This window comes from Drosophila biarmipes, unplaced genomic scaffold (genome assembly GCF_025231255.1).
Source record: "Drosophila biarmipes strain raj3 unplaced genomic scaffold, RU_DBia_V1.1 ptg000007l, whole genome shotgun sequence".
NCBI lineage: Eukaryota > Metazoa > Arthropoda > Insecta > Diptera > Drosophilidae > Drosophila > Drosophila biarmipes.
The window spans coordinates 923,939-933,362 of NW_026114528.1; the positions used below are offsets into that span (position 1 = coordinate 923,939).

Genomic DNA, 9,424 nt, shown 5'->3' on the forward strand with positions numbered 1-9,424 from the left:
ACAGAGTAATCAACGTGAAATTAAATCTCTATCTGATCGAAAATTGAGGCAGCTTGAATATGTACGCGATGAGAAATACGATGAAAGTAAACACAGAATAGGTAAAGAAAAGAATGCTGACACCAGATGCCATGATCAACCTTTTTACGCCAATATTCAAAATCCTCAGAGATCCACCGCAGTCCTTTGTGATCTACCAAAGTTTTGGAAGTACTGAGGAATGGCCGCTGTTTAAAAGAAGTTTTGATGACTCAACAACTCTTTTTCAGTACAATAACTTGTAGAATCTGATGCATCTACGAAAATGCTTGGTTGGGGAAGCCAAAGAAGCAGTGGCATTTCTACTTATGTACCCCCCCGACAACGTACAAAATGTCATGGAAGTGTTAGGATTCAGATTCGGTCGGCCGGAATTACTAATTCGCAGTCAACTGACAAGTATTCGAGAACTCCCAAAGGTGTTATATGGCAAGCCTGAAAATATTGTAAGTTTCACAACGAATGTTTGTGGGGTGGTTAATTTTTTATCAGCGTCCAATCACAACGAGCACTTACATAACCCAATCCTATTAGAAAACTGCCAACTCATTTACAGATGGAAAGGCTCAAAAGAGCAGAGAGTAAAGCCGTGTCTTCCTCTATCACCGATTTTTCCTGTTGGTTGGCGATTACCAGAAGTGGTGGGCACTTCAGGAAGATAATTACTTACATGCGACTCGAAGCCAGTGTTCATCGCGAGCACTCACACAGTCTCAAGCTGCACTTTGTGCAGAGAAGAACATTAGTTGGACTTATTATTTGAATTTATTCATCCCAGTTAATTTGTACGGACCAAATGGGAAAATGGAAACATTTGCCATGTTTGACGACGGAAGTGCAGGAACCTTGTTGGAGGAAGTTATCGCAAAGCAATTGGGCTTCAAAGGTAAACAATTTCCATTAACTCTACAGTGGTATGATAACAAAAGAGTGTTGAAATGTCAAAAAGAGTGAGACTTGAAATAGCAGGTGTACACGCTGAAGTGCACTACGACCTAAAAGGCGTACAAGCTATAAAGAACCTAAATTTACCAATACAGTCTTTTTCAAAGTATCAATATGAACACCTCACCAACCTACCAATCCTTGATTATACCCACATTAAGCCAGTTTTGCTAATCGGGCTCAATAACACCCATTTAGGTTTGCCGCAAAATATCGTGAAAAAGGAAACTACACAGCCTTTAGCAATTAACACAAAGTTGGGATTAACACATGAGACAGAAGAGCCTTTGACACCGAACCACTTTCTAATGAGATGCACAAATTCAACGCAAACCCCACACCCACCGGATGAAGCTATTTGCCTAAGGAAGCAGTGGAGGATCGCTGACGCTAAAACTGAAGATAGCGTGCTACTCGACCAACATCCAAGTTAATTAAACTTCAGTTAAGTGGTGAAGTGAATCTTAGGACGATTCACGGGGAGGGAGGATGTAAGGATTTGGTATTTAATTCAAGAAAAAGATGTATTATTGTTTGATATTTAATGTAAGAAAAATTTGTATTATTTACGGTATTTTGATTCGCCATAAAAAGGAAAGAAATTTTATTTGTAATGAGCTGGTCATATTTGCAATGTAAAGAAAATTGTGGTGAAAAGTAGAAGCGCTAAAAAAAACAAAACTGAACCGCAAAAAAACGACAACTTTTGTGTATTAACTGAACTAAGTGCTTGGAGTGAGGTAAACTGGGTTTAGGCAGGCTTACCCCCGAGCTCACCATCTCTTGTCGCCGGCCTTCACTGCTTAAAGGCATCGCCAGGACTTTGTTGACAGGAATAAACAGATAAAAGCCTTGACCTAGCCGTGAGATGCCCTCAGAAGCTTAGCTACCAGGGTCTCAATTCGGAGATTCCTTGTAATCCCAATCCTTAACTTCTCCACGTAGCGATCTTGCTTCTTGTAGGGTCCCACGAAACTGTATCCGACGACTTGACTTGTTGTGGCACCCTTGTAGTTTACTTGGTTGTTTAACTGTTCACTTTAACTGTTTAACTGTTCACTTAATATCTTATCTTGATGGTTTGACTCCTTGTGAGCGACTGACCGACCTCTGGCTTTATATAGGGACTCCGGGAACCGTTATTTCACTTTAGCATACGGTCCTCTGAATCTCTCCACTCCGGGTCAAAATTCCATGGCTCCTCTTTCCCCGCTAATTATTCCAAGCCCGTTCCCTTGGCTGTGGTTTCTCTAGATAGTAGATAGGGACAGTATGAATCTCGTTAATCCATTTATGCGCGTCACTATTTAGACGACGAGCCATTTTGTTTTTTTTTTTTTTTTTTTTTTGATCGCTAAGGTATGGAAATTTTCTAAAGATACTAGGTCTGCCATCACTTTGTGTGGTCAGTATGTCTAGCATGCACGATTCATTGCTCTATCTGAACATACTAAAACCATCCTTTTTAATGTCAATTTGCGATGTTTATGCCTTATTATGCCAAGGCAGCCGGCGTATACTCGTATGTAATGTTCATCTCAGTTATGCGCATATATTGTACCTAAAATATACAATGTTGTACCTGGATTATACAGGTTAATGTTATATATGAATATATGCCAGTAAAATGGTTATTTTTAATTTCTTTCAATAAAAACATATTTGACAAAATTAACAAACCAATTTATAAAACTCTAAGCGGTGGATCCCTCGGCTCATGGGTCGGTAAAGAACGCAGAAAACTGGGCATCATCGTGTAAACTGTAGGACACATGAACATCGACATTTTGAACACATATCGGAGTCCATGCTATTATGTACTTTAATTAATTTTATAGTGCTGCTTGGACTACATATGGTTGAGGGTTGTAAGACTATGCTAATTAAGTTGTTTATACACATTTTATAATGATATTTTATAAGCATATGGTATATAATTGGATAATAATAATTTAATTTAATTATTTTATTCAAAACATTAAAAAATATATGAAAAACATTATCTCACATTTGTAAATAATTTGAATGTGAAACATTTTTTTTAAATTTAATTAATTAAATTAATTAATTTTTTTTCAATCAAATGATACTGAGAAATGACCAGCATAAAAATTTATCTAGAATTGTCTCTTTTTAATGATTAGAAAATAGAAAACCGTTGACAATATTATTGTTCTTTTTTGATTCGTTTAATCAAACAAATGCCATTATATACCCTTTGTCTATATGGCAAATGTGAGATGCAGTGTATGGATCGTCAATATTCTAGTATGAGAAATAAACGATTTAAGTTTTTCTTAAATGAGGCCATTTTCCCATAGAGGGTGCCAGGTCCGTACAACGCTAAATTTATTATTATTATTTATTATATTATCATAAACACGGACCAAGGAGTCTAACATATGTGCAAGTTATTGGGATATAAACCTAATAGCATAATTAACTTGACTAATAATGGGATTCGTTTTTTTTAACTATTTATAGCTAATTATAAATATCCTGGGGAAACCCTAATGGAACACCGAAACAGTTCTGACGTGCAAATCGATTGTCTGAATTGAGTATAGGGGCGAAAGACCAATAGAACCATCTGCTTCCTTCCGAAGTTTCCCTCAGGATAGCTGGTGCATTTTAATGTTATATAATATAATATTATCTGGTAAAGCAAATGATTATAGGCCTTAGGCTCGAAACCATATTAATTTATTCTCAAACTTTAAATGGGTAAGAACCTTAACTTTCTTGATATGAAGATCAAGGTTTTAATATAATGTGCCCAGTGGGTCCCTTAAAATGGATGGCGCCTAAGTTTTATACCTATACATTACCCCTAAAGTAGGTGATTTTTATACCCTTGCAGAGGGTATAATAATTTCAGTCAGAAGTTTGCAACGCAGTGAAGGAGACGTTTCCGATCATAAAGTATATATATTCTTGATCAGCGTCACAAGACGAGTCGATCTAGCCATGCCCGCCTGTCCGTCCGTTTCTACGCAAACTAGTCTCTCAGTTCTAAAGCTATCGGGCTAAACCTTTCCCAAAAGTCGTCTTTCTATTGCAGGTAGTATATAAGTCGGAACCAGCCGGATTGGACAACTATATCTTATAGCTCTCATAGGAATAATCGGAAAAAATAATTCTTAAAAATTATATTTTTGGTGTTCCTTACCAAATAACCTCCTACTCTTGGAAATAGCATTTTTTAATCAGTTCTGAATTTCGAATTAAATTTTATCAAAATCGGACGACTATATCATATAGCTCTCATAGAAACAATCGGAAAATTAATGGTAAAATAAAATTGAAAAACTATATCTTCGATGCTTTTTACCTTATAACCTCCTACGCTGGAACATGACATTTTTTAATTATTTCTGAATTTCGAATTAAATTTTATCAAAATCGGACGACAATATCATATAGCTGCCATAGGAACGATGGGAAAATTAGTAGGGAAACATGAAATAAAAATTATATCTTTTGTGTTTTCTAACATATAACCTTATAAGCTTGAAAATATTATTTTTTAATTAGTTCTGAATTTCGAATTACATTTTATTAAAATCGGACGACTATATCATATAGCTGTCATAGGAATAATCGGATAATTGGTGGGAAATAATGTGAAACAAATTGTAGCTTTGGGGCTTCTTGACATATTAGATATCTTATAATATTGGAAATTCAAGAATTGAATTTCGAATTCAGCTTAATAAAATTATTGATTATTTTTTATAACTGAAAGGGTATACAAAAATCGGCTTGCCAAAGCTAACTTCCTTTCTTGTTTATTTTACTTTTAATATACATTTTTAAACTTTAGTGAGTAGGAAGACACATTGGTATGCTTAGAAGTGTTTGGCGTAAGCCTGCATGGACCTGCCATTAGTACAGATCTTGGTGGTAATATCAAATATTCGAATGAGACCTTGGAGGACTAAAGTGGAGAAGGGTTTCGTGTAAACTGTGGTTGATAACGAGTTAGTCGGTCCTAAGTTCAAGGCGAAAGCCGACAATTTCCAATTAAAATACAAATGACAAACATATATATATATATATATATATATATATATATATATATATATATATATTATAAGAAATCTAGCAAATTAATAAACTTTTATAATTTGAATAAGGGAACACGGTTCCAATTCCATAACCTGTTGAGTATCCGTTTGTTATTAAATATGGACCGTACTGGTCCACCTCCCTTCTGTGTCGTTATATTTGGGGTTCGGACACGCCGCTCCGGGACTTTGCGAGTCGGAACCGCAGGCTCTCCTGGAAAACTCCTCTCGAGACCTTACTGATCGATCGCTCTCCTTTCTGGCTGATCGCGCCAGGACCTGCTAAATTCCATTCTTATTCAACTCCTCACACTTCTTCTTCCTACGTAAAGGTTGAGAGAATAACAACACATACATTTAATTTCGCATACGGCAGGATTTGGAAACTGTGGACCGATCACGTTTTATCAGCTGCATAACTCGAGCTTTACTTTTCTTTTTTTGGCAGGCTGTTCAGTGTGAGTCGTTTGCAGTCGTGGGCGCACTTGTTTCTAAAACTCACTACTAAGTTTCCGATATTTATGCCTAAAAGTAATCGTTTTGTTATATTATACATGATCAATGTACGACGCGAGTGCAGTTCATATCAGCCAACACATAGTTCTTGTAAAGACTAGTCTCGTAAACTTACATTTATAGAAGGCCTCCAGCGCTTCATCACGGGCGATGTTTGGTCATTTCACTGTTTTTTTTTTGTTTTATAAGTTTGTTGCGATGCCTGACTATCGAAAGCTACGAGCAGGGCCGTAGCAAAGCTGAACATGGCTATTAAATTACCCCCAACAGGTCGGAAACCAACGATCACATTAAAATTATAACAAAATATTAGATTACTATATAATACTGTAGCATGCTCACTTATCGACAGCACAGTGTACTAAGTGTTATGCATTAATATAAGAACAAACATATTGCAATTGGCCACAAAACTTACTGACAAAACTGCAACCAAAGAACTGTAAAGCCTCATCTGCGACGGCTGTACAAAGAATTACATTATAAAAAGAAAATATTTTAAATAAACAAGTTGGGAGCGGCCGATAGAGTCGCTCCGGCTCCAACAAAAAACCAAGCGAACTAAAAGTGTTTTCATTGAACAAAAACGAAAATGGATCAATCTCAGTTTTGGCTTATAAAAATTATTCGTAGTAATGGATTCGGATTCTAGACCGAATACGCCGCTATATTGAGTCTTCTTTAACTACATCGTAGTTTTAAAGCGATTCATGTTTATGTTGACTATCTGATCTGTATTTGTTGTATTTAGTAGTCTTATGAATGCATTTTTAACTTTTGCTATGGTATTTGCTCTATAAATACCATTCTGAATTTCTTGATTCGGAATCAATACACTGTCTTCTGCTAAAATTATTTCAATTTTTCAGACAACTTGGGATCTTGCTGGCAGTATTATGGAGCTTTTGCCATAACTGTGTATTATTGTAACATAAATCGGATATTATTTGGTCTAATTATAAGACAGTCTTCAGATGGCTTGATATCTAATTGGCAGTTGTACTTTTTAATAAAATCGATTCCTAGTATTTTATTACAACGAATAGCGAATTGTAAATTTATATTTAGAAGTTTGTATTTTAATAGAAGTTAGCCCTTTTGATTTGGTAACTTATTGACTTATTTCCAGTTTTGATTATATATTTATTTTGGATACATTTTAAAAATCGGAATTTTCATTTAAAATTGATATTTCTACACATGTGTCTATTAAAAAGACTAATTCCTTTCCTGTTGATATATGTATAAGAGTGACGAAAGTGCTTTGACTGAGATTAATGGAGGACAATTTTTGGCAAGTTGAGATAATACACACATTTTCTATTTTCTTTCTTTGACTGAACTAGGTTTTAGTTTGAAAGTGATTCATAATTTAATTTATTAATACTGACTACCTTATCTGTATTTGTTGTGTTAAGTAGTCTCATGAAAGCATTTTCAGTGGAGGCTATGGTATTTGCTATGTATATACCATATTCAATTTCTCGGTTTGGGATCAATACTCTGTCTTCTATTGAATTTATTTTAATTATTCGGACAACTTGGGATCTTGCTGGCAGAATTATGAAGTCATTGCCAGATCTGTGTGTCATTGGAACATAAATTGGAAATTTTAAGTTGATTGGTCTGATTGTAAGCCAATCTTCTGAGGTATTGAAGTCTAACAGACAGTTGTATTTTTTGATAAAGTCGATTACTAATATTCCATCACAGAGAAAAGCGAATTGTAAATTTACAATATTCAAATTATGAGGGATTACATATATAGTAGTCTGTATCTTAAGGGATATTTGTCCTATGGATTTTGTAATTTCCTGACTGATTCCTTGCATATTTATTACATAGTCGGACTGAATTTCATGAAAAATATCTGAATTGAGTATTGATATTTCTGCACCAGTGTCTATTAAAAATACAAGTTTTTTTTCGGTTGCGTCATTTTTAAATGTTGCAAATATATTTTGGCCAAGATTGATTGTGTGAATTGTTGTGGTTCGTATTGCTGGGTACCTTAAGTTTGTTGGGAGTTCCCCGAAGCGTTTTGGGCTACTCTAACATTGTTGTTGTTATTATTGTTATAACCTGTACTACGTCGGGGCTTCATTCATAGTTGAGAATTTGCTTGCCTCTAAAATTGTTTTTTAGGCGGCCCTGCTCACAATTTTTGTGATGGCTTCCTTTGTGCTGAATTTGTCAGCAATTCGGCTGGCAAGCCTTCGTCAATGTACAAGTTTTCGTAAATTGTATATTTTTGTTGTAAATTGCTCGGCTGTTTTGCCTTTTTGGATTCTTTTCACCATTTTGGCTTTGCCTGAAGTCGGATTTTTCACCGACTATAGTGTCTTTCAACTTTTTTGTGATAGAATTTATTGTTAGCTCATTCTGCACCTTGAATAATGTAGATACCATAATTTAATTTAATGACTTTTACAGCCAAATCTTCGAAAGTTGCCTATGGTCTGCTATATCTTTTTGTTCTTCCGCTTCTAAGACTGTTATTAATGCAGGATAATGTTTTTCTTTAATATTAATTCCCTCGCACGAATCGGAATCTTCCTTTTCCCTTAGGTCTATTTATTGATCTATTGTCAAAGGGGTACTTAAAATTGTCGGTATCGAAATATTTAAATTATACCTATCTTTGACAGTTATTAAATTTGTTTTTAACTTGATCAATAATTTAGATAATTTTGAACAAAACGCTTTATTTATTGCTGTCCTGTTTTCATGTGCTAAAGTTTTTGCCTTATTGAAGGAAACAACAAGAATCTTTGCATCTTTATTAATAGTGGCTTTATGTATTGGCCTATTTTGGATTATACATTTGTAAGACTTATCAAAGATATATTTTATTTTACGGATACGGATTCCCCCATTTATTCATTATTTGTATTAATTCTGCATAATTTTTAGCCCATTTATGTGAACTAACACTGGGTGTATGTTTATTTCCGGGAATACTTAACAGTTTCTTAAGGTAGATAGTACTATTGCTTTTTGCGTGCCGTTGCAATATTCATTGCACAAAAAGTTTGGTCATACCTAATCGTGTACTCGTTTTCAAAATCCGAAATTGAAAGAGGCTCTGCTCTGTTTTTAAGTATGGCAATACCCTATTCACAAAATTTGATTTATTGGCTATTGTAATTCGAATGCAGTCTGTGGTATTGATTTAAAATTTTTTAAAATAATTTTTATTTCTTTTTTCAAAATTTTAATTGTATTTTTTAGTATGTCACTGCATACATATATAAATTTTGTATTTTATTTTTTATTTTGAAATATATTTGTATAACAATTGTTTTAATTTAGATTTTATCGCGAAGTTGCATATTTACTCCTGCTCCTTGAGTAAACAAATGGTTTTAAGTATTATAACTGGACAAGAACTCTGAAAAAGTAAAACTTAAAAACATAATAAAATTTATTTTAAAATTAAAATTTTTTAATTTTTTTTTAAGCCATAATAATTTTGGGTCGATTAGTGAAAACATCATATCTTTGAACATTCCAAAGATATAGAAAAATGACAGAATTCAAATTTTTCAAAAAAGTGCTAAAAATGCCACATTATTACCCCTATAAATCCGGCAAAACTTAAAATTTCGCAAAACCGTTCAATTGAATTTGATTTCGTTTTGTCCTTGTGAAAATCGGACATCGGAACACTGCAGATTTTGACTTAACATAATATTCCTGTGTTTAGCTGTATGACTTTAATAAAGCGTGCTGATTAAAGAAAAGTAGAATGTTTATTTCTTTAGTAGATCGTTCAATACATTTTCGACACAAACGATGATATCAGAGTTTTTGTTTGTTGAAAGGTTTCTTTGTTTGATTTGTATGTTATTTGTAAT

General features: G+C 34.1%; 1 protein-coding gene across 1 annotated transcript; it reads left to right on the forward strand.

Moving 5' to 3' along the window:
* Window positions 1-786: 786 nt before the first annotated feature.
* On the forward strand, window positions 787-1,522 carry LOC127011742 (uncharacterized). The gene is made up of 2 exons (XM_050889818.1): window positions 787-925; window positions 1,183-1,522. Exons 1-2 carry the CDS (start codon window positions 844-846, stop codon window positions 1,416-1,418), a joined length of 318 nt encoding a protein of 105 aa, XP_050745775.1. The 5' UTR covers window positions 787-843; the 3' UTR covers window positions 1,419-1,522.
* The last annotated feature ends 7,902 nt before the right edge of the window (window positions 1,523-9,424 follow it).